The 22,692-nt window shown below is 37.9% G+C and overlaps 1 protein-coding gene across 2 annotated transcripts in view; it reads right to left on the reverse strand.

Moving 5' to 3' along the window:
* The window catches only part of myo6b (myosin VIb), a 42,442-nt gene that overhangs the window by 14,356 nt on the left and 5,394 nt on the right, over positions 1 to 22,692 (reverse strand). For both annotated transcript variants that reach the window (XM_086274020.1, XM_086274019.1), the window contains exons 3-26: positions 22,287 to 22,356; positions 22,132 to 22,205; positions 21,586 to 21,715; positions 21,230 to 21,335; positions 20,791 to 20,846; positions 20,600 to 20,697; positions 20,331 to 20,495; positions 19,626 to 19,706; positions 17,681 to 17,861; positions 15,435 to 15,579; positions 14,045 to 14,202; positions 13,814 to 13,905; positions 13,226 to 13,298; positions 10,685 to 10,812; positions 9,907 to 10,002; positions 8,294 to 8,464; positions 7,104 to 7,142; positions 6,842 to 6,935; positions 5,893 to 6,023; positions 5,579 to 5,656; positions 5,336 to 5,465; positions 2,621 to 2,711; positions 1,789 to 1,939; positions 301 to 509 (exon numbers count right to left, since the gene is read on the reverse strand). In XM_086274020.1, coding sequence (XP_086130146.1) covers positions 301 to 509; positions 1,789 to 1,939; positions 2,621 to 2,711; positions 5,336 to 5,465; positions 5,579 to 5,656; positions 5,893 to 6,023; positions 6,842 to 6,935; positions 7,104 to 7,142; positions 8,294 to 8,464; positions 9,907 to 10,002; positions 10,685 to 10,812; positions 13,226 to 13,298; positions 13,814 to 13,905; positions 14,045 to 14,202; positions 15,435 to 15,579; positions 17,681 to 17,861; positions 19,626 to 19,706; positions 20,331 to 20,495; positions 20,600 to 20,697; positions 20,791 to 20,846; positions 21,230 to 21,335; positions 21,586 to 21,715; positions 22,132 to 22,205; positions 22,287 to 22,356 — 2,747 coding nt within the window. The remainder of the gene's footprint in view (positions 1 to 300; positions 510 to 1,788; positions 1,940 to 2,620; positions 2,712 to 5,335; positions 5,466 to 5,578; positions 5,657 to 5,892; positions 6,024 to 6,841; positions 6,936 to 7,103; positions 7,143 to 8,293; positions 8,465 to 9,906; positions 10,003 to 10,684; positions 10,813 to 13,225; positions 13,299 to 13,813; positions 13,906 to 14,044; positions 14,203 to 15,434; positions 15,580 to 17,680; positions 17,862 to 19,625; positions 19,707 to 20,330; positions 20,496 to 20,599; positions 20,698 to 20,790; positions 20,847 to 21,229; positions 21,336 to 21,585; positions 21,716 to 22,131; positions 22,206 to 22,286; positions 22,357 to 22,692) is intronic.

Here is a 22,692-nt window from a genome sequence, read left to right on the forward strand (position 1 = left end):
TTATCTGTGCTTCTCAGGAGAGCTGTTAGAGTTCTGTGCAGGACTAGCTTCCCTGCAGCTTTTATTGCACTTATGCTTTTTTTGGCCAATTGAAACATTGTCTGCACTTTACCCAACTGTTCTTCTTTGTACTCCACTCTGTATGAAATGAGTGGACGTAAATTAGACTGTTAGTTTTTCTTCTTCTGGTTTCTTGGTGTGGAGTAGGGGATAAAAGTTTGTTTCTCCCAAGGCAATACTAGGAGAATCACTGTACATTATACACAAACACATACTAGTAATTTTGCACTTAGCACTTACAGTCGTCTCTCTTCTTCCTCCTGTTTGCGTCGCTGCTCTTCCTGCTCCCTGCTCTTTCTCTCTTTCTCCATCTCGTCCTCGATGCATTTCAGCCTCTCGCTCTCTTCTTCCTCCTGCTTCTTCTTTTGCATGGAAGCAAGCAGCTGCTCTGAACGTTTCACCAGTCCTTGATACTCCGTGTCAATCTCCTTCCTGGTCATCAGTGTGGTCTAGTTGTTCAACAAAACAGCAAAGGATGATTGGAAAGGATAAAGTAGAAATACATGTCTTTATTCTGCTGTTCAACCATCAGATTTTGGGCCTCAGGTCTGAGTGGAGTTCAAACATGGCTCTCACAATGTATTTATCAGTATTAAAAACTGATCAAATGCCGATAGGATGTTAGCAGGCTAGCATGAGTGTGCTAGAATGAAAATATGCCCTGTGCTGATTTGAATTTGAATCATAAAGAAGAGTCACAAATGCCCAAACTTGCCACACTTTTCTGATTCCATAGCACAACCATCCCATGTGGCTACAAGTTAGACACTGACTGACATTGTGTGTACGTGTCACTTGAGTGCCACAGCCACAATGCTCACTTCTCCACGCACTTGTCAGACAATCAGCAGGGGGAGAAGAGGTCACCATATTGTGCACATTCATAAGAATGAGCCACTAACAGCATCACAGGGAGGGAAGATGACAAGGTCTTGTCCCTATTGTACAATGGTCTGATTGACAGGCACTGGCATCTCATGCATTATTCACAACGAGATGTCGTGCCATAAACAACTTCTACATACTTAGAACACCGTAAGTGTCAATAGCAGGGGTGTTAATAGGCTAACAAATCAACATTAGGAGGGCGGAGTGGCTTATTTGGATAGAGGGGGGAGAAAGAGCTAGGAGTCAATGGTTCTTTAGTGTGAGTCAGGATACTTCAAGGAACCTATGAGCTCTCTAACTTGTTAATTAGATACAGGCCACTACCAAAGAGAAAATCAAAACTACTGGAGAATACAGTGCCCAGATATCTGGATGATTTGCTGTACCTAGAGGGTCCAATAAGGTGGGTGTTTATTGCACAGGGAGGGCTGGGATTTCAATAGCCAAGTCCAATCATTTAGAAAAACAACCCCGCTAAATTAAATTATTGGAGAGAAGAAGAATCTTGCTCTACAAGCTCTTCTTTTTATCCTCAGGTGAGTGAAAATATTGATTCTGGAGGATAAAATGAGAATGGCCACTGCAAGACAGACTATAGTGTATAACTCCAGGATGAGGTCTTTGTCTAAAAGAAGACTGTCAGTGCCACAGAGCTAAAAGTCTGCATGCAGGTAGCAATATACAATAAATATGAGGCAGTAAGGCTTCAAACAATCTATCTGATCTGAAAAATCTTCCCTTAAAATACATAGTTCAAAAGAACAAAATATCCCACATACAGTACATACAGAGAAAACTCAGAGTGTATTATGCTTTGAACCAAAAATTAAAAGTCCTCACCTTTATCTTCGCTAACAGAGCATCTATGGCGGCAGCCAGCTCCTGAACTTGCTTGGCCATCTCCTGTTTTCCCTCCTTCAGCCCATTCACCACCTCATTGAACCTTTCCATGTGTTTCTTCAGGTTTCGAACCTTCACCATACCATCGATTCTGTGGGCCGTGATAAAAATGCAGACTTACAAATGAGTATATTACTAAGAAATGAAAGCATAAGAGTTTTATTCTAATGACCGCTAATAAAATAACCCTGTTAAAGACCTCATTTAGTCCAACTGAGGAAAATGCATTTTAGTTTTCATTGCATTCTCTCTTTTATTACATCCCTCATTTATGTGAAAAGAAAGTGATGCCTTTGCATTTTAGCACTTGAAAGGAATTAAAAGATCAATGAATGTTTCCTCATCTTTGGATTCATTTTATTTGCATATTAAACATGAACTCAATTCTCAGTTCTTTTGTGGAACTGATGATATAAATGTGTGAATGCCAGCATAAACGTTTCCTGTGCACAAACTGCCACTCACCCACTCTCAATCAAAATCTCATTGCAAGGAACTATCTGAAAACGCATGTACAGTGAGACACTTCCCATATAGTGACACTCCATTTCTCCACAGTCCACTGATGACTTTTTAGATTGATTTAAACTTGTACATGCTTGATACAGGAAAGCCATCAAAACCTACCAAGTGTGAACCAGTTTCAAGAAAAAGCAAACTGAGAGTGCCAAGTGAAAAAAAGACAGCAAATGGCACAGAAAAGCAGAAATGATGCTGCATGTGTTTGTGGGCTTGTATAAGTTCTGGGTCCCAGGAACAGGAGGAGACTCACCGTGGCTTATGCTTCTTCTTAGACAACCACATGCGGACAGTCTTTTGCATCTTGATGCAGGCCACAGCTCTGTAACTCATCTTGTTCTTAACTAAAAAGAAAGAAAATACTTTTTCACAAAGCATAGAATCAAACCTACTTTCAATGACTGCATACCTTAAATCCTATATAATTTTTATACATCTTTGTACTTGGTGGCATAACAATCCTGCTCTAGTAATAGGTTATGCAAGGACAAGGTTTTGAAGAATCAAATAAAATATGAAATGCAGTAGTAAAAACAATACTTTAAAAGATAAACACCAGAAAACCTTGAGAGTGAGCACTCGTAATAACATAAACACTAAATCCTCCTTCTCTTGTGCTGTTTTGTAGCAGTGTATACACCTGAGACTGCCACCTGTCTGTCTGTCCTGCACTCTCTCTCTCTGGTTGTGCAATAAAAGTATGAACATGTATTTATAAGTTACACTTGTGCTTGAATCCTGCACACATTTGATTTCCATGTGTGACAACTGCAATTGTCCAGAGTGAGGACAGACTGAGGGACCCACTGCATTACATCATCTGTGAGGCTTTGCACCCCTGATGATCCACCAGGACAATCTCAGCAGTGTGTGAGGAAGAGGAGGAGGAAGAGCCAGCAGCAGCTGACAGATGGAGAGAATAGACAGACTGTTCCCTGTTTGTGAAGGACTGCTGGAAAAGTTTAACATAACTAATTGTCTGTCCTGAATCAGTCTTATTAGGTAATGTTCAAATAATGTTATCATCCCAGTGTTTTCAGTGTGGGAGAAAGTACTCAGGGCCTTCAAGTTACACACTACGAAAGGCAGCAACAAGTTTAATGTTCAGAAACCTAAAGTATGTATCAGCAGCAGAATGGAGCTAAAAACAAATGTTTGATTCAGTTCTATGAAGCTTTGAGTATTTTGGATTAGTAGCACTGCTGTGTTTGTTGCATCATATTGCTGTAATTGTTTATATGCTTTATATATTCTGAGGTAAGTTGATCTATAGTGTTACATCATATTCTATAAGGATGTTATGTGTTTGTATACTTTCTGGCCAGTTTGACCCATTTAGCAGAAGTCAGCCTGTTTAAGGCTCTGATATCTATTCTGTATGACTTAAAGCAGTTATGACATGGTCTGATTTTCTCACCCAATAAAGGAATATTTCATATATCAGTCTACTCTTCATTTTATCAGAAACAGTTATCACAGCTCGTACATTTTCTTTTTACACATATATGTAAGCATTGAGCCAAATGTAATAATGCCAACAAATTAAACGAACAATATTTGTCTCTTATATATAATACATCTATAGATACACTGTCAAAGATACTTGTCTTTGAGTGAAGATTTAGGGTGATAGGAAATATAAATAACTGCAACTTGAATCTTTACTGAAGCTCAGTATTTGACACGGAGTTCAAACTCACTGCTGTAATAACTAATAATGATTAATATAATAACTATAATAGTGGCCATATTATATTTACATTACCAAAGTGAGATGACTTTAGTCTCATGAACAACATCAGCTAATTGTTATTTACTAGCTAATCTTAAAATGACTGTTCAGCACAGAAATGAAGCCCAAAAATCATGTTTTACTGTCCTGTGGTCTCAGCCTCAGATACTTATCAAATCACACAAAGCTCATGTAGAAAGAAATGAACAAAGCTGTATGAAACGTTTCCAGCTGTTAATATCATGGTTGCTAGGCAACCTGGGCAGTTCGACGGAGGCTAGAGCATCCCATTTCACAAGCCTACAAGCCTCGCAGTTCCGGTCTCAGCGGTCTTTGAGTACGCGGCCCTTGAGGACCGTTAAGGCTGCGTACTTTAAGGCTGCAGACCCTGAATTGGGATACAGCCATACATACATGTTTTGGTTTGTGCAACTGGTCCGTCAGGTTATTGTCTCCCCAGAAACATTTCCGTTGTGTTTTGTGTAATTTTGCAGCGTTTTTCTTTTTGCAGCATTTTTCTTTTTGCAAGTGTTTTCTGAAGTTGCAGTCCGTTTGGCCTCTCAGAGCCACCGTAGCACAAACTACTATAATAGCTATTATTAACCAGCAGCAGTACACTATAAAAGGCTTTCTTTCACCTGCTCACCAACACAAACAAAGCAGCGATAATAAGATGAAGCACTGAAATCACAGGAAGGAAATAATGTCCAGGACCAGGGGTATAAATTTACTCAGGCCACTTATCCACAGAGTATGCGGTCAAGCAGAGGCAGCGTTCTGTTATAGCTGCAATGTAATTTCATTTTATGCTTTTGCACATACACACAGAAGCCAGCCTGCACTTTGTTAAATTGTGGAAATCAATAGCTTGGCACTGACTGTAATGGTACAAGGAACTGCTTTTAGAATACTATTCAATCTTGCTGGAGGCTGCTTCATTTGATGTTCTGAAAGAAAAATCAGTGTAAAAGCACAAACCCAGGTGACGAAGTGTACGGCAGCAAAAAGGGACTCTCTATTTAAGCTACAAAGAGGCTGCTAATGTTCGACAGTAATTTCATGTTTGTTCATTCTCCTTAAAAGATGGTAAATGATTTCAAATAAACCACAGCGAAAACAGAGGAATGACATAACACAAAGAAAACTGAAATTATTTGACTACATTACAAATATTATTGCTTGCATATCTAAAGCTGGGTGGCTACTTATTTTAAATTCTTCACGAAATGAACCTACGTTTGATGACAGACAAGCAGCACCACTGGACCTTCTTCCAGAGGCTGCACACCAGCCACTTGTTGACTTTCTTCAGCAGCTCTGCGAGGTGGTCTGGATCAGACTTCATGATCTGGTCGAACTCGGCAAACTGGCGCACACACACAGCCAAATGTCAAGTTATAATTCAGTCAAATTTAGTATTAATGAAGATATTATGGCTAACAGATTCGTATGTAATGATCTACAACATTAATATTTTACCTTTCCGGGGCGGAAGAACACCCTTGTCAGTCCAAACTTGAAGTCCTTATCATTCAATCCTAGAGCTTTGAACAAAGCCTAATAGAAGAACAACATTCAATCACTCAACAATATCGTATAAGTGCAGGGTTTCAGGCTACTAAACTGTTTATATTTGTTAATCATTTCCCAAGTGGGTCAGTGTGGCTTTTTTTTGCAATGCAAATTACACAACTAATTAGGGTTTACTTTAAACAGATTAGCTTGTTGTTTAAACTCGACTGTAGACGCTGGATTTCTTCAGTGAAACAGAAAACTATTCAACTTAAGCCCACCTTGCAGAAAAGCCGAGGATTCAGCCGTGTAAGCTTATCCGGCATATACTGCTTATACATGTTGTAAAGCTCATGGAAAGGAGCCCTGGAGGGGAAGCCCCCCTGCATCAGGTCCAACACCGACACCATTCCTAATCATGAGAAACACACAAAGAGAGAAAGTAATCAGAAAAACACATCATCCATGCATGTATGTGAGAAAACCTCCATGCCTATCCAAGAGGGGCACAATAGCACAATCTACTTTAATGTGTTCTCATTCATAAAGGCTGTTGCAGGATTATATTGACATTAATTATTGAAAACACCAGCACCCTTTACCCAAATATTTTTTCTATCCCTCCTCTGTACATGTCCAAACCATCTTGAGTCTGTAACTTGGGCACTTCCAGCTAGGTCTCCTGCCTTTTCTTTAGTACCATCTCCAAACACCATAGCACATCTCACTACCATCCAGAAAACCTTTCACTCTTGCTGCTGTCCTTCTGTCATCCAATCCGCCCTTCCTGCACTCTCTTCTTCCCCTCTCTTGAGTACTAACATCCCAGATATTTAAACTACAACTACAACACCACCTTTCTTACGTCTATCTTCACCATTCCACCTGTCTCCCTCTCATCTGTCTTTCTTCTAGTGACGTTCATTCTTCTCGTCTCCAAGAAGAATTAAACATTTCACAATATCATCTGCAAATATCACAATACATGTAGACTCCCACTTGACTTCAAGTGTTATTGTGCCCATTACCACCGCAAATAAAAAAAGGCTCAGAGCCAATCACTGACATAATCCCACTTCCACCTTGAAACCATCTGAAGTGCTTCAAAGAGCAAGTCAGACTAACCTGTTGAAACTCTTCCATTAACAGTGGAGCTAAACTGGAAGTATTTTAATTCTCTTAAAGATTATAAATTATAACTATTTAATCAAAACACTGTTTTGGTTTTACCTGAGCATTGCAGCTGGGAGAGAATAAGAGCTCCTTCAAACTGGTGGTTGACCATCTTCAGATTGGGTTTTACACAGCGGATGAAACTTGAACCCTGTTAAAACAAAGACTAATTAGGAAATATTGGTCAAACATACACAAAATGCATTTTATAACATCCATTTTGTGTGCACAGTAAACACAAAGGCTGTAATAATGTTTTTAGACTCTGAGAAAAAGGATAGAAAATAGACGGCGAAACAGAGATGTAAATTTTACTTACAGTGCTACGAAGCTTCTCCAGCAGCAGATTCAGTTGGGTCTGTGTGTTAAAACAGACAAAAGGAAATGCTTATTTTTTATTTTGGGTATTTGTGGTGAAGGTCGCCAAGACACACATGCTGGAGAATACGTACAGGGTGGGGAGCAGTTATATATAGTCAAGCAAGACCCAAAGCACAGTAAATATCGTGCATCTCTTTTATGCAAAGAGACTGATCATTACAACAAAGGATATTTATCTTTCTAATTTTCTCTCCCCATAACACAATCTAGCTATTTATCTCTTTGTAAAATAGTGTGTAAGATGCACACAGTCCTTGTGCTTGAGTCCACATCTGGTGAATAAGTGATGATGACAAAGAAGCTACGTTAGTAATACAGAAACTCAGAGACTTTGAAAAGATGGTGCGATGATGTAAAGGTTTGAAATGGTGCACAAACACTTTTTATTCATCGAAAAAGACAGCCCAACACATGGAGCTGGGAGATAAGTCATGAGCAGCCTTGTATTACTTTGGTCTCTGTGATACGTAAGAAATGCACTTGAAAGTTGTGTACTTTCGCTTTTGTGTGAAACCCCGAGTGTCTCATCTCTTCTCTCTTTTATTTCTTTCCACTAGCCCTGCTTTCTAACTCCTCTCTAGTATACCTCAAGCTGACTTTATCCAGCTTTATCCACCAAGGAAGAATTTCTCAGAGGAAAGAATTGGAAGACTGGAGGATATCTAAGAGGGGGACCTTGAATAAAGGAAGGGAAACAGGGATGAGAAGGAGAGTGGAAAGGAGAAAAGTCACAGGAAAGGTCTGGATGTTAGAGTTGGTTTACTTTTTTTAAATCACAAATCTGAAACCTAATAAGGATAGTGATAATTGTGTTTTTACTTTTAAAGTCTAAAACAACAAATTTCTTAAATCAAGAAAATAAAATTCAAAATGTAAACCTACATAATGAAACAGTGGAAAAATTCCAGGATGCACAAAAGTCAAAATTAAAGCATTTCATCTTTAATTTGGACGACATGTGATACAATAATATGAAATATTATAGCGTCTTAGTGTTTGGTATGAAAAAGTGCAATATTTAAATTTTTTGGTAAAGTTAAGGGGTTTTGTTCACGTGTAGTTATGATATGTTTATGTTCAAGGACTTTTTCTAACAGTCAAGAAACTACCTTTAACCGTCACTCTGACCTTGAACTTATTCCCAACGCTGATGAAGCTGAGCTTCCCCGCCTTCTGTTTGGAGTCCTTGGAGGTGTTGGAGTTCTCAAACAGCTCTCGAACAAATTTGTCTTTTGATTCACAAACTAAGCTTTCCAAGGACATGTGGAGGGCATCATTATTCTTCTCCACAAACCGAATCTGAGAGTGCACACAGACAAATCCATACATGTACAATCACGAAAGACCTTTATACATATTAATAGAGGTCAAACCCAATGCAGGATGTGTCAGTCAGTAAAACGTATGGAACATGTTGTACCAGGACAACACGTGTGTTTTTAATTCACTGTGATAATAATGTTTTTAACTATCTATCATATGCATTAAAAAATTTATAATTGTGAAAAAACCAATAACTCAATAACAAAAATAAATAAAAAATAACAAGCCGCGTGCTTAATATGTCATCTATTTTGCTTCAATGCCTGTTGATTGGCAACTTTCTAAGAGACATTATAGTCAGGTTTCTAACAATTATGGACAATGACACAGTATTTGTAGTTTTGCCTCTCTACACCACCACAGTGGGCTTTAAATAAAACAGTAAGGGTGTGATGAAAGAGCAGACGTTCAGCTTTATTTAAGGGGTGTAACAAAAGCATTGAATAAACTGTTGAGGTCATTTTTATTCAAAGGCCCAAATAGTATATTAATATAATGAATGTTTTAAATCCTTTAGGTATAGAACCCATGAACATCACCAAATACTGTGTTTCCTCCCTTCAGTTGTTCAGACAGGACGTTGCTCTTTACTGCAGCCTCCTTCAGCTGCTTCTTGTTTGTGCATGTTGGTTTGGGGTCAAGCGACTGACTTGGTTACTGAAGAATATCCAATTTCTTTACCTTGAGAAACTATCAGGTTGCTTTTGCAATGATTTGGATCATTATCCATTTGGATTGTGAAGCTCTGGCTGATCTGTTTTATAGCATTTGGCTGAATCTGAGCAGAGAGATTCTTCTATCAACAGTCACATCATTGATAAACAGTAGTAACCTGGTTCCACTGACAGGGTTTAATGCCCATGCCATAACATTGGCTCCAACAAGTATGAAAAATAATGTGCTATGCTTCATATCATTAACCCCTTCATTGCTTATCCATGTTTCTTTTACCATTATTACAAGTTCATCTTGGTCTCATCTGTCCAGAGAGTTTTTACAAAACTGTGCAGGCTTTTTAGGTGTTTTCTGGGAAAGTCTAATCTAGCTTTCCTGTTCCTGGTTGTAACTAGTGGTTTGCTCCTTGTTCTAAGCCCCTGTCTTTCCATTCATGACATTCATGAATAGATGTGTCTTGATTCTAGACCTTAGTTCCACCGAGCAGCTAACGGAACAAAAGTTCAATACTTGGAATTGTCTCCAGAACTTTTATCTTCACATTTTGCCGTGGAATAACAAGGGAACAGGGCTCCTCTGGCCATAGAAGTGCTTTCCACTGTGGTGGTGTACTGGGGGCAAAATACCAAAAAAATACTTATGAACTTTGTGTAAAAATAGAGGTGAAACATATTTTCATATTGGATCTTGTCAGTACAACTCAGTCCCAATAGCCATACGTGATAATGAGTGTTAAGGATTACTGTTTCATAGCAGACTGCTCCAGCAAAGTGTCTGATGATGAAGCCTTCATCATCCCGGAGAGTCCTGTGAATGGTCAGCTTTGACTTTCTGGGAACCTAAGACAGAGACGATCAAAGTAAATCATATCATGCTAAAACACATATATTGATTTCATATTAAACCCATCCATCATCGTGTCTACAGCAGACTTTTGTTTGTCCACATGACGACTGAGTGCTCAGGGCTTCTTTATCTTCATCATTAGCTATTTAACAGGTGTAACCTGGATCAGATGATTTCACTTTAAATGTGAAATGTCTTTGCAAGTCAAGTTTTTTACAGAGTTTACAGGGCATTAGCTTAGTAAATGAACATCATTAAGAGCCTATGTACACTGCATAGCAGAGTTTAGCTCTTGGATTAAATTCTTCTCTCTATTAATATCTATATCTATATGTCTGAGTAGCAACTCTCCCTAATGTAGTGTGGCTGCAAGCAGCCTCCTCTTATCTTAAGCCTGAACTAGTGTCAAGGCAACATATTTAAAAAGATTTCATGCATGCAGAAATACAGGCGAAGTGACAAACAATAGCAGCAAAGGCAGCGACAGATGGAGGGAGTAAGATTGTGCGTCATTCACATAAGTGTTGTAACAAACAGGAAGAGTAAAAATGATTACAATGACAGTCCTGTCTTTAGTCTAACAAAGAATGAATAATAGGAGAACAAAGGAGAAAAAGCAAAAAAAGAGGGGAAAAGTGAATAACAAAGAGAGAAAGGATAAGGATGAAGTCTGACCGTGAGTCTGAAGTGGTCTTTATGCTTGCTGTGAACAGCCTGTGCAAAGTGTTGGTCACTGGCTTGTGGGAGACGGTTCTCTTCATCCAAAATGTCCAGGATTCCCGTCAGCTTTGCTTCCACTAGATCTGGAAACGTCAAATATTTGTCCATCAGCCACAGCATTGTGACATTAAGTCCAGACAGAATTTTTGTGAATAACAATCCTTTCATTCCTATTGTTCTAAATATTAGCTGACTAAATCTGAAAAATAATTTATGTTAACATCTCAAAGCAAGTGATATCCATTCATCCTTAAAATTTGAAATATTTAAAAACATTTTTAGAAACAACAAAGAGCATTCACGTAGAATAATGTGGAAATCACAAAAGCAATAATGAAACAAGTTGGAAAGAAATCACAAAACATTCTGTTCCTCGATATAGATTTATTGGAAATTTCCACTGCTTATCATATCTGGAATATGAATATTCAGAGCACAAAATGTTCGTCAGGATGCTCATTTAGCCAAATAACTGAATTATTCATCTGACATCCTGCGCTTGGAAAATAATCTAATGGCCAAGGACCTCCGGAAAAAAAAAATTTGCATGAACAAGCACCTGTGCATAAATCCTGAAGATTGATGAGTGAATTAATGGCCAACCCAAACGGTCATTTGCAAGTCATAAATGTTATTCATGGCTGTCAGTTAACCTCACACCTGAATAATCACAGCCTTTGAAATATAAATCAAACTGCTTCACCTTGATACACTGACTACTTCATCCCATTAATTCGAGGATTCATTCGAGGACATAGGCAACGACAACAAGGTGGTGGTGGGGGGGTATCATTTCGCTGTATTCTCATAGCACAATAGGGCCGTGAAACCCACAAATACTCATTGCGCTTGCTCCCTTCAGACACAGGGATGTGCCAGCTCCGAGGATAATGAGAAGTCGGTATTTTTGTCCCCCTGACAGGTGTATTTTCACTGCTGTGACGCGAAGCCTAGAGGAATGGCCCAAATTAATGTCATGTGGGTGAGCTGATGTTACACTTGAACTAACCTCGGTACATTTGTGGTGTGTGAGCTCTACAGAGAGTCACAACAATCTCTGTACATTTGCTATTTTGCAGTGCAAGCTCTCAAAGGCGACACTTCATGGTTATGATTAGGGCTGGGTATCGTCACTGATTTCTAGAATCGATTCAATTCCGATTCACAAGGTCCCAAATCGATTCGATCCACGATTCGATTTAATTCGATTCGATTCGATTTAAATCTGGGAAATTTTGACAGTCAGAAGTATAATTCAGATCAGAACATTTACATATTTTTGTATCTATAAAAAGGAAGCTGACACTTGCAAGTCTTTATCCAAGGTGTGAGCATCACAGCAGATGCCTTTGTGTCAAAGTAGCTGAGGATAAAACACAGAAAAACATGAAGGTTTTCCTGGCCTGGGATTTTATAAAAATATTCTGCAGTACATCAAAAACGAAAGAAAACCATTAATTAATGAACATTACCTCTGACGTTACAGCGGTTTTATTAGACACACGGCTAAGCATTTTGCATTTTGAATAATATTAAAAAGTTTAAATTTGTTCAGTATTTTCGGAAGAATGTAAAAGGGAAAAAAACAGCGGCCGACAGCGCTGTAAACAACAGTAGACTTGTGCGTAACAAGCAAGCGAATAATGAAGGAAGCGAAACTGTTCGAGAGGGGGAGGGAGAGAGGGAGAGAGAGAGAGCTGCGCATCGCAATGGAAGCAAAACAGAGTGAATTCATGACGATGTTTATGTGAAGCGTTTGGATCTTCTTTTGCTGCTGGTTCGGTCAATATTGTTTGGAGAGAGATCAAACTAACAGCTTTAGAATCAGCGCATAAAGGGCGTGAACACAAAGCGCGGACCCGGATCAGCGAGCTGTCGGCTTTCAGCCCCGACTGTGAGAAAGGCGACATCTAACTGATTCAATAAAGTATTCTGATTCTGATTCTGATTCTGATTCTGATTCTGATTCTGATCCGCGGGTCGCGCTGTGTGTTTAAGTCTATGTGCAGAATCCCTGTACCTGCTCTCATTTACTGTTTGGTGGTTCTTGAAATTTTGTGAGATGTCACCAGAGATTCTGGCATTTCGGACAAAATAAATTTATATTAAAAAATCGATTCAGGATTTTAATGAATCGATTTTACGTTATCCAAGCCAGAATCGATTTTAATCGATGAATCGATTATAAAAACCCACCCCTAGTTATGATGCCCCAGAGTGTCAGTCTATCGACCTGTTTTCACTTACAAGAACCATCCAAGGTACGGACAGATACCAGGTAACAAATTAAAGAAAAAAAGCAAAGCAACATAAAGTCTCTGGAGGGATTAAACACCATTCTTCCAAAAGATATTAGCACATTTTGGGTGGTGCTTTTACAAATGCTTCATCACAGGACAAAGTTCCCGTTTGGTCATTTGGAAAAAGCTGAAATCATCCATTTTATCAGCTTCAGGAGGAGATGTGGTCAAAGCAAAGAAGCTGGCACAGACTCACCTATGCAGTCCTGGTTGTCAACATAATGCACCTCATTCACACCCAGCCCTTCCTTTTGATAGAGCTCTTGCTCCTGTAAAAACATGATCAAATATCAAAAATCAACACTGAAAACAAGACTTACTCTAAAAGTTTGTAAAAGTTAATTCAGATTATTCTGAGTGGCCTTACAATATCCAATATCCATAACAATATCCATCTCCAAAAAAGAAACAAAAACCAAAAACCAAATAGAAACATCAAACCAACAATATGTGATTCAGATAACGAGAAAGAGGCTAAAGCCAGAATTGTGGCACACTAATTGGAGACCTTGGAAGAGAATAACGTTAAGAGATCACAGGAGAGAAACATGCGTTATCGTGTCCCTTGAGAAATTAGTATTCTAATGAATATGAGAGAGATGGGGGTGAAGATAAAAGTGAGAAAACAGAGAAAGAAACAAAAGAAAAGCTTAGCATGCCAACAACTTCCACCTGCCTCATGAAAGAGTCAGTAAGTTTGGCTTTTCAGTGACATGATGTGGCAGGTTTCCCAGGATAAAGAAGTAAACTGCCCCAAAATCAACTCAATTCACCCAGGGCTCACCTCCTTGAGAATACGTTCGTTGAAGAACTGTTGCAGTTTCTCATTGCAGTAATTGATACAGAACTGCTCAAAGCTGTTATGCTCAAAATACTCTAAGAAGAAATAAACAGAAAACACACATTTCAATTATTTAAGAAAATGAAATGTTTTTATGTTAGTGGATGAAATGTTAAAGCCAGTAGAAAAAAGAAATCATACAGTAAATTTAGATCTTTTTCTGTATATTATTACCAAACCCAGCAATGTCCAACACTCCAATAAAGTTGGAGGAGGTCTCGAAGGGGAAGCACTGGTTCACTCGCTTGACCACGTGATCGAAGAGGCGGCTGTACACAGCCTTGGCCAGGGCATCGCGGGCATTGTTTGCTTGCTCCACCTTTAGAGGCACCCTGGAGAGAGACACAAAGTGGGGCATTGACACAGTCCAAAACTGGGACATGCCTGTGTCTTATTAAACCTCCCTCTTTTACTTTTTATAATTAAACCAAAAGTTTTGTTGCGTCGATGTGACACTTTTTGCTACCCAGTATCTTTCCACCTTTTGTTCCAGGTTATTCTTAAAAATGTGGAATTCTGTGCCAAAGACAAGATATTCAAATTAAAATCTGAACCTTGAACTTAAACTTTATTTTTAAATATTTAAAGAGGGGACTGATGACAAAGTGCAGCTCCACAGTGGCTAAGAGTTCAACTCGGCAGTCCCAGCTGGAAAGCAGATGAATTTCAAATAAAAAGGTTTCGCTCTTGCCATATCTTTACCTCTATTTTCTTTTGATATTCAACACACCCAACCCAATCCAAAAAGCCCTTATCCATTACAAACAGTAACAGCAGTAATAGACTGCAGGGAAAACACATGAGATCTTTACAGTTTATCTCAGTGACAGGTGTTTTTATCTGTTGCAGTGTTTCATGCACACCCCAATGCATTCAACGCCCCCTCTGTTATCCTCAGCCTTACAGGGCCAGGGTGGATTTGTCTGAGGCTTAATGACAAAACCAAACCCCCCCTCTTATCTCCACCTGCTCCCTTGACACCCGGGCTTGTACTGTACTGCAGCCATGCTCCCCTCCCTGCCTCCTCAGATACAGGCTGCATTATTTATGTGGAGAAAATACTTCCAGGCCAGGCCAGCATCTGGCCCTCCTGAAATATTAATTTAGCAAACCTGGCCCCATCACTCCAACACCACATCATCACAAAAATGACACAAGAGCACTGCCAATGCCATATTCTAGTCTGAACATGCTCTATTTAACCCAACAAAAAAAAAAAAATCACAATAACAAAGCTTGACTAGTTAAAATACTACTATACAAAAAGTATTAATATATATTTGTGCGACTGGTGTACTCAAATAGACAAGGCTGCAACTGACTTAGTTATATTAATTCGATTTTGTTCACTGTCAGGATAAGTAGAGCAAAGCCCATCTTACCACTGCCCGGGTCTTATTTGAATTTTTCCCTGACTACAGATATTTTATCTGTAGTATATTTCTTCAGTCAGTTCAGTGACTTCAGACTGTTTGAAACGACTGTGGCTTCCTAATAAAATGAACTTTGTCTCTAAACAAAACCACTCAAAAAAAGACGATCAAAACTGTGCCGTTCCTCTTACTTGATAACTGTTCCTTTGGCGCCCCCTGCTGTAGTGAGCATCACCCTTGTTGTGAGGCTGACGCGTAGGTCATCCTGATCCAGGCCCAACAAATCAGCACAGTACTGAAGAGAGTCGTTGGACTGATTCTTCAGGACACAGCCACCTAAGACAAATAGCAACACACATAAGCATTAAAAAGGACTTTTTATAGCAAATTGTCGTTCTGTATGTGCAAGACTCTTTTTCTCTACGTCGTTATAATCTGCTAACTGGAATAGTAAGACTCATTTTTCTGAGTTTTCTTTTGGCAACCAAACTCAACCAAATCATACTATAAGAAAGGTGTAAGTAAAATCTAATTTTACAAAATTGTGATGCTGTTCAAAGTGTAAGTAAAAACAAAATGCATCTTACAAGCAAATCTCATAAGACCTTATTTTACTGACAACGGAACATAACAAATGTTTGAATTGAGAAAATCTAGCATTTTAAGAAAAATATTTGCTCATTTTGATATCGATGCCAGCAAAACATCTCAAAAAAGTTGGGACAAGATAACAAAAGGGTTTAAAAAGACAGCTTTCTAAAAGGGAAAAAAAGTTAGAGGTTCATCAATACATGAAAAAACTGCCTACAAATTATGGCACATTTTTGGAATACTTTTCCCACACATAAAATTTCAAAGACTTTAAATATCTCATTATCTGTATCATGAAAAGATTCCGAGAATCTGGAGAAAGCTCTGTGTGTAAGAGACACGGCTGAAAGTCAACATTGGATGCCTATGATCTTTGAGCCTTCTTGCAGCACTGTATTAAAAAAAAAAAAACAGGATTCTGTTGTGGAAATCACAGGCTCAGGAACACCATAATTAACTGTCTGTAAATACAGTTCACTGAAAGTGCAGGTTAAAGCTCTATCATGCAAAGAAGAAGGCATATTTGAACACGATCCAGAGACGCTGCCATTTTCTCTGCGTCAAAACTCATGTACAATGAACTGAGGCAAAGTGGAAAACTGTTCTGTGCTCAGACGAATTGAAATGTGAAATTCTTTTTGGAAAATACAGACTCCGCATCTTCAAGTGGACGAGGATTATCCAGCTTGTTATCAAGTTTTAAAGCCTGCATCTTTGATGGAATTAGCAGTCTGCAAACCTGGCAAGATACCATCAATGCTGAAAGGTATATAAAGTTTTAGAGCAACATATGCTCCCATCAAGACATGTTTTTCAGAGGCCTTGCATATTTCAGCAAGACAATGCGAAACCACATAGCAATTCTATTACATCAGCAAGGCTTCATAGTAGAAGAGTCTGGATGCTGAACTGACCCACCTGTAGTCTAGACCTTTCACCAACTAAAAACATTTGATGCATCATTAAATGGAAGAAATAACAGTGAAAACTCTGTTAAACAGCTAGTACCCAATATCAGACAACCAACATCATTCCTATCTCAGCAATATTGCTCCTCTGTTTTCAGACATTTACAGACTGTTGCTAAAAGAAGAGGGGATGCTACACAGTGGTAAACATGGAGCTATACCAACTTTTCTGATATTTGTTGCTTCTATCAAATTCATGTTTTAATGATACAGTAAATAGCAATAAATTAGCAAATCATTCTGTTCTCATTTATATTTTACAGTGTCCTAACTTTTTGGGGAATTTGATTTATAGCAGCACCAAGCATGAATAAGTGTTCTAACAAGGTGTTTGTGTGAGCAAGAACTGTACTGAAGTGAGAGAGAAACTGGGCACCCAGAGGAGTTTGAAAGTACACTCACAGAGATTTTGATTATAGACACAGAATGAGAAAGAACGAGGAAGAAAAATAAATGGAACAAGAGCTCATGTTTACTCGGGTAACAGATGCTCTTTTTCATCACAACTCCAGATTTATCTGTGGTGACACTTTTCTTAAAACTCCATATTGGATTCCATGTGCTAAGATTCAATAAAAAAGTAAATAGATATTGATTTGTTTTGCTCATTACTATGGGCAGCTTATTGAGTTTAATGGCATATTTTGAAATGTAAAAAAATCCTGTGAAGTAGAGAAAACAGAAAAGCAAGGTAAAAATGGACGATGCTGGTCTCAGAAATGACTAACTGCTTCTGAGAAGATAAGCATTAAAAAAAAAAAAAAAAAGCTACAGCAAAAGAAAATCCCTACCCCACACAGAAAGTCAAAGTTCTTGAAAATGACTTCATATTATTCTAAATGTTTTGCAAGGTATTGCACAGATAATGTTTATCTAACCCGAAGAGCTGCCTGTTTCCTCAAAATCAATGTTGCCCAGATGCAGGACACCGGCGACAACCCTGAACAGGTCCAGCTTCTCTGTGTCGTTCAGACCAATCTTTTTCATGGCCTCACACATCCTGTTAAAGTCACCGTGGTCATCCAGAAGAGGGTCCTTTAGTGCGCCCGTCTTTACGTGCTGCAAAAGACACGAAAGTTAGAAACCACAAAGTGACAGGAAGTGTTTAAAAAGTCAGCTCAAATCAAGATTTACTCAAGCATCATGATATAATCATTTGTAAATGGTATCTATGTTCTAGAAAATTCATTAACTTGATGTTGTATAATGAGTAAATCTGATTTAGAACTGAACTGGACCCAACAGCTCCCACTAAATAGAAAAGCCACACGTATGAGGTAAAACTGAACAAACGAAAACATTTTACAGCAGCAGGTTAAAAGAACCTTCACCAGCAGCACACAGCAAGCAGGAAATCCTTAAAACTAGGGCTGCTCAGCTGTCGTAACAGCTGAATAAAGCAGAAAGGCCAGGAATACAGTGAAATAATCTAATCAGTGAAATAGAACCTATTAGAAATCATCAGGAAACTAAATTGGAGATTAATTATATAGTAATAGTTACTATAACAAGGCGTGTAGAGTTATGCCTAAATATTGAGTCCTGATTATACTTTAATATAAGAAGCACAGGTTGAGTGATGGGAACTGAATCCTTTAATTTTTCATGTTTTATTAAGGTTAATTTTCAAAAAATGAGAACATTCAAAATTAAATCTTAATTGTACTTCTTTGGGTAAAACAAATACTCTAATTATGCTCCACTGCACTGTATAACTGGCAGAAGTTGATTCTTTTTATATTTCTATTTAAACACCATCTGCACCAAAGCAAATCCAAACCAGGCATGCACACGCAAAGAAGAGGAAGCAAGCGCTCATGTTTCCTGTTTGAACTACAAACAGCAGCATGTAAAACCAGAGAGTGTCAGTCTTCAGTTTAGGAAACTCATAGGAAAAGAGCAGGAAGCACAGAAAGTAACACACAGAAAGAAACATCACCTTATTGTCCTATATATAACAAAAATGTGGTGGGAACAAACAAATACACAATTATTTAATTAGCAGCACACATTTACTAGTGATGCACACTTTTCCTTACATCCACAGAGCTCACTTGCCTTTCATCATTAAATAAGTAAAAATTTAGTGAGAAAAAAACATCTGCAAGCATATAAACAAACACACCTATGACATTTAGTGCTAGTTTGACTTATGAATCATTCAAGCATTAAAATCATTCAACATTAGTTCAAACCCAAGGGATGAACTAATGTTGCGACTACATATAAGGTGCAAAGAACCTATTTTAAATCATAAATTTAAATAATTTGTTACTAGTAGGCTGTTGCAAGAACATAGTTTGCTAACATCAAGTAACTATCATTTAAAACCAAAGCATACATGTTCTCATTAAGCTTTTCTTCATGACTCTTTCATTTTGAATGAAATTTTCGTAGAAGATATTTATAAAAAAAACAAGAAGTAAAATGAACATAATAATTAGTCCCTAAGGGACCAACTTCTAATTGTTCCATATTAATTAGACGTCTTCTGAACAATGCATTATTTTTTTGTGTTATTTATAATTTGCTAAATTCACATATCTTGGCATAAAATATTGGTATCAACCAGTTCCTGCATATCAACTCAGTTTGGCAATATACTTTCTTAGCTACAATCTGGGATTTGTTTTGAACTTTCCTCACTGTTGGGAACGTAAAAATATCTATTTTTCATTCTGCATAAGAAAGAACTCTAAAGTGTTCTTTGTTTCTTCTTACAAAGGTAATTTAAGTGTTAAAACAGAATTCAGATTAATACCCAACGTTTAATTATTATTTCATAATTTGGGCCAGAAGGATTAAGTCAGGACACGACATTACCTCAGGACTCTTACGATTCTGCATGATTTGTTTGTCGGAGTCCTTACTGGCAAAATATCTGGTGCATCCTCGGTTCAGGTACTGCAACAGAGAAAAAAAAAAAACACTTAGAAACATTTTAATATGTTTAGTATTTTAATAAATTCAATTTATTCATGGTGGCAAATCTACTGAAGATGTTTATATTGATTTTCATCACTGAAAAAATCTACTCTGCTGTCTCCAAATATTGCTCCACAGCTGACTAGTAGTGGATTGCATGAAGTAATTGCCTCTGTTGATGTGGGTGTCGCCTCAGGGACTTGATACGATGATAAACATCTGAGGGAACAGCTTGAAATGCTTGTTGTTCTGTTAACCATTGTTTTGTAGAGTATTTAGAGGAAAGTAAAAGCCATGGTAAACACTTTAATACTCTCTCTCTCCCCTACTGAGCTGATAATTGCATCCTAAAGAGCCAAAATTCAATTGTGAACTATTATGTTACTGAAGGGCTTTTGATCACACTTGGGAGGATGTCTTGGATTTAAGACATTGCTAAAAAAAACCTCATGTGACATCTAGTGGGCCTCCACAGAAATGCTAACCAATAGAAAAATACCAAAAAAGATGTTTGTAGTGTCAATATAGCTAATTAATAATAATAAAAAAAACTTCTTTCAGTTGGCAGTTGGCAAATTAATAAAAACCTCTGCACCCACTGACCCTGAAACTATCTGGAGAGTCAAGGTGTAATTTCTTCTTTAGGTCTTCAGATGCTCCCGCACAAAGTCTGTAGAAGATGTGGTAGTTCCTCTCTTCATTACTTTGCATGCAAATCCTTGACTTCTCCAACAAGTAATGTGAGACGAATCCACCCACAACTGCATTCTGGTAGCACAAGGGAAAAAATCAAGTCTTCAGTGCAAATTTTAAAACTGATGAAACACAAACAAACAGAACAAACTAGAGCTTAATCTGTTTACATTGCTTACCTTGCTGTTGAAGTGGATTTCTACAAACTTCCCAAAGCGACTGCTGTTATTGTTTCGGACTGTTTTTGCATTTCCAAAGGCCTCAAGAAGGGGATTTGCTGACATTTGCAAAAAAAATACACTCAAGATCACCTTCTCTATTAAAACTTTAATACATTACGAATAAGTGTTGAATTCTTTTAATATAGTACCTTCAACAATTCTCTCATCAATGTCTTGACCGCTTCCATATGATGTGGTCAGATATCTGAAAAGTTTAAAATCCATTAAAAATAAAAGTCAGATTAAGATTTAAAGCAGCAGCTCTCCCTTTAAAACTGCTGGTAAAACGTTCTAGAATCCATCAACATTAAATGGGAACTTGATAGTTAATTAAACTTTAGATAGTTCTATGTTAAATAGTGAAATTATAATTTATTAATACAATAGGCTTTTTAACATTATCTGCATGGTTTTTGATTTCGAAGATATTACCAATGGCTCTCTTTGAATTCAATACAGGAGCAATTGGGAGTGTGAACAGGTTTGAACTAAAGTCATTCTTCATATTCGCATGAATTAGAAAGGAAAAGATCAAATGTGAAGGAAAAACAGGGGCTAGAATGTAAAATAATTCATACGGACTCTTACCTGAGAACAAATTTGGTGTTTTCAGTCTTTCCTGCACCAGATTCACCTGAAACTATGATGGACTGGCTCATCTTCAAAACCTTCATGTCCCTGTAGGCTTTGTCCGCTAAAATAAAACATAACACCAAACACACAAAAATAAAATAAGTAGTAATGTAATGGCAAAATCAGGGCATGATGACGGACAATCTTTTAAAGTGCAGCTTTTAAGCTTAAAAGAATCATGTAACAAAAGTTACTTCCAAAAGACGGCAAGTTTGAATACACTTCATGATTATAATACATTATACATGTGCATTTCAGTTACTTATATATTGAACCCCCCTTTTTAACACTGAGCATGTGTGAGCTCTCACCTATAGCATAGACATGAGGTGGCAGGGTGCCCAGTGACTTCCCTTGGTATGACTTGATGGCATCTGGGCTGTACAGTTTTGGAATGTCAAAGTATGGATTAACAGCTATCAAGATATTTGCCACATACGTCTGTGGAAGAAATAAATAAAAGCATGATTAGGGTCTCTGCATTTGAGTGAATTGCTAGATATTACAAATAAATATGTTTTAATAATCAATTAAAGGAAGAAGAAGTGAAAAACACCCCACTGAAGGCTGCTGAGATAATCCATTCTAATTTTCTCATCTACCAGCTGTCCCTTATTATCTAAGTGAGTGACTGAAGTCAGAACTGGGATTGCCAGTCTGACCATGACTACTAGCTTCCCTTCACTCTTTACAAGCTGGTACTTTTCCCCACTGGGAAACAAGAAAATTGATCCTTTGTTTTTTTACACTCAACCCTGTTACTCTATCTCCTCATGATGAAGCATATGCCGCATAAAGGACAGGCGTATTATTACTTGTGCTAAGGCAGCTTAGTGTGGATGGTAATAACAACATACATAGATGTGGTCTTTACTGTACCGCACTCTAACATTGTTGAGGAGAGTGGCTTCATTCAAGTACATTAAGGAACCTGCAAACAGACGGGTTACACATAATTAACATTTTATCGTTAACAATATGTTGAACAAATATTGTTTGTGTGAAGACTCACAGTTGTCATCTACATGCTTGTTGACATCATCCTCAGCAGGGAAGACTTGGTTCATCGGAGCGAGAAAAGTCTAAAACGTGAACAGTTTCACTTTTACATTTACATAATATCATTTCCAGGATAGACAGGTGTGCTACATGTGGCGCTGTCTTTGCTTTTTCCGACCAACATTATACACTAGATTAATTGTTGCTTACTCCTTGCAGTTTACAGAGCTTATGACACAAAACAAATGTTTATTAGCATTCTCAAGCATCATAAACAGTTAAGCAAGAGTGAATAAACATGAAAAGTTTACCATGCTTAAAGATCACAGTAACGATGTTCAGTGTGACATGTTCCCAGGCTAAATTAGTTACTAATATTCTCACTCTATTGTTTATGAGTCTGAGTTCATGGAAATAAA

The sequence above is a fragment of the Aulonocara sp. 'chitande type north' Nkhata Bay genome, linkage group LG19 (assembly GCF_057382095.1).
Source record: "Aulonocara sp. 'chitande type north' Nkhata Bay isolate Kocher_YH1m ecotype deep benthic linkage group LG19, A_spYH_male_GT1.1, whole genome shotgun sequence".
Lineage (NCBI taxonomy): Eukaryota > Metazoa > Chordata > Actinopteri > Cichliformes > Cichlidae > Aulonocara > Aulonocara sp. 'chitande type north' Nkhata Bay.